Source organism: Aptenodytes forsteri, unplaced genomic scaffold (genome assembly GCF_000699145.1).
Source record: "Aptenodytes forsteri isolate BGI_AS27 unplaced genomic scaffold, ASM69914v1 Scaffold164, whole genome shotgun sequence".
Classification (NCBI taxonomy): domain Eukaryota; kingdom Metazoa; phylum Chordata; class Aves; order Sphenisciformes; family Spheniscidae; genus Aptenodytes; species Aptenodytes forsteri.
This window is the reverse complement of record NW_008795527.1, coordinates 1,979,585-1,982,183: the sequence shown is the minus strand read 5'-3', so window position 1 is coordinate 1,982,183 and position 2,599 is coordinate 1,979,585. Positions and strand designations below refer to the sequence as shown.

Below are 2,599 nucleotides of genomic sequence, written 5' to 3'. Positions count from 1 at the left end.
GTCCCAGCAAAAGCTCCCTGTTCAGCCAGGCTGGTCGTCTTCCCCGCCTGTTCTTCTTACGGTGTATGGGGACAGCCTGCTCCTGCGCCTTTAAGACTTCCTTCTTGAAGATCGTCCAGCCTTCCTGGACCCGTTTGCCCTTCAGGACCGTCTCCCATGGGACTCTCTCAACCAGCGTCCTGAACAGGCCAAGTCACAACCTTATACCGGAGCCAAATTAATTTCATTCTTGAGGCTTTGCATCATGGCATAATGAGATGTCTTACCAAGCTGGGCTTTTTGAGGCTTCTTCTTTCATAAATCTGCTTTATACATACTTTAGATCCCTTAGCTGTGCTTGGTAGATGCTCCCAAACACTTTAATTCACATTAGGTAAATTATATTCATAATGTCACCATCAGAGGAATAACTGAGTGCTACTACATGTCTTATAAAAATGAAACTGCAGTGCATGCTTGGAAGAGCTTAATTTCCAACCCTGGTTCTATCACTGCTTCTTCTCTCCAGTCTTTCTGCCTCAATTTCCCTATTTACCTCACAATGATGCTGTCAGCATTAACTACATAATAGCTACTCTGAGTTTTGTAAAGGTAAGATGTGGAAAAGGCACAAAGGTTTTAAATACAACCTTCCAGTGGTAAAAGTCACCTGAGTGTGGTCTGGGTTATCTGTACTTAACCAGAGATTTCTCCTTCAGTCACTGAGAACTGGAGTGTCCTGATCTTAGAGGAAGTCAAACCATATGGAGGGAACAAAAAATGAAGTTAAAGTATTTTCTAAGTGCTAGTGGTAGCTGCCCCCTTAGCTAGTAATTCTGAACCTGCTAAGATTTGCTGGAAATAGGTCTTGGCCTTCGATGATCCTCCTGTTGTGCAAAAAAAGGCTTTGTAAGCCCACCTCCACACATGATTAGTGTTTCTTAAATTGACCAATGATCAATGAAATATTATTATATTCAGATTCTGGCTGTGTTAAGCTTCAGTAGAAAAGAGTCATGACTTCAGTAGTGTTTCTAAGTAAGTTTCAAGAATAAATGGTAAACCAAAAGAGTGTGGTCTTACCTCTGGTCTTCCTCAGAACCACATCAAAAGCCTTGGTAGGGATATTGGGATGGAAAGGCTGATGACTGCTTGCATTGATCCCAGCGTCTCGATCCTCAGGTGATCTGAAGTTTGGGAACATGACGTACCTAAAGATGTGTGTCTGGTAGAGATGAGAGGTGTGAAATGGCAGGCATAGTGGTCTTGGGTTGGTTTGAGTTGGCAGGAGGAAGGACAGAAAGAAACAAGATTTCCTTATTTTGCATTTCACAGAGTTTTAGCATTAGATATAACACTTTGCAAGAACTGGGAGAGATGTGAGAATCAGAAAGGCGGTATCTTAGTTCTTTAATCCCCTCTTGCTTGCACCCTGCAAAAAATTCACAATGATGATTCCTTTGCAGCTTTTGTACATAATCAGTCATAGCAATTCACATTTACTTTTATGTGGCTTAAGGGAAGGAAAATGTGGACTTCTGATTCTTGCACAGCTCCAATTAATAGTAACTGAGTTTGTGCTTGTGAAATCAAAATTTGCCTCTAAGAAGATGTTTATTTCTGGGAGGAAGGAAGACAAAGCTAAACTGGAGAGTTTTATGGGGTACTGAGAACTGGGATTTCATGGAGTGCCCACGTTCCTGTGCCTATTTTCTTCAGCTTTCAGTTTTTCATGATAGAATAATTTAAAAACTTATTAAAATCAGGGAAATCCTGAAATATTCTGAGGAAAATGGAAGCAGCGGTTTATTCCAGTAAGAGAGACTGTCACCCTTTTGGGATTCTTCTAAACTTTACCACAGCTGTATACAGCAGCTTACCGAGAGCAAATGCCTTTCTCCAATTGCTGTATAAAGCAAAGTCACAACCTTATACCGGAGCCAAATTAATTTCATTCCTGAGGCTTTGCATCATGGCATAATGAGATGTCTTACCAAGCTGGGCTTTTCTGAGGCTTCTCTCTCATAAATCTGCTTTATACATACTTTAGATCCCTTAGCTGTGCTTGGTAGATGCTCCCAAACACTTTAATTCACATTAGGTAAAGAGGCCATGAACAACACAACTGAGAAAACCCAGTTAGCCCATAGGCAAGTCAGCAAGATTAGTATTTGTTAGGAGAGTGGGTGTGCTAGGCAAACACTGCTAACCTGTTAAACCTATCACTGCATGCTTCATTCGAGAGAGAGTTTTTTGCCTATGTGCTGGTTTTGGCTAGGATAGAGTTAATTTTCTTCATTGTAGCTAGTGTGGGGCTGTGTTTTGGATTTGTGCTGGAAACAGTGTTGATAATACAGGGATGTTTTAGTCACTGCTGAGCAGTGCTGACACAGGGTCAAGGCCTTTTCTGCTTCTCACACCACCCCACCAGCGAGGAGGCTGGGGGTGCACAAGAAGTTGGGAGGGGACACAGCTGGGACAGCTGACCCCAACTGACCAAAGGGATATTCCATACCATATGACGTCATGCTCAGCATATAAAGCTGGGGGAAGAAGGAGGAAGGGCAGGATGTTCGTAGTGATGGCGTTTGTCTTCCCAAGTAACCGTTACATGTGATGG

The 2,599-nt window shown here is 42.4% G+C and overlaps 1 protein-coding gene across 1 annotated transcript in view; it reads right to left on the bottom strand.

The window, feature by feature from the left end:
- CUNH7orf31 (chromosome unknown C7orf31 homolog) overlaps positions 1–2,599 on the bottom strand; it is a 29,365-nt gene that overhangs the window by 8,203 nt on the left and 18,563 nt on the right. The window contains 1 exon segment of the mRNA XM_019472776.1: positions 1,063–1,244. Coding sequence (XP_019328321.1) covers positions 1,063–1,244 — 182 coding nt within the window.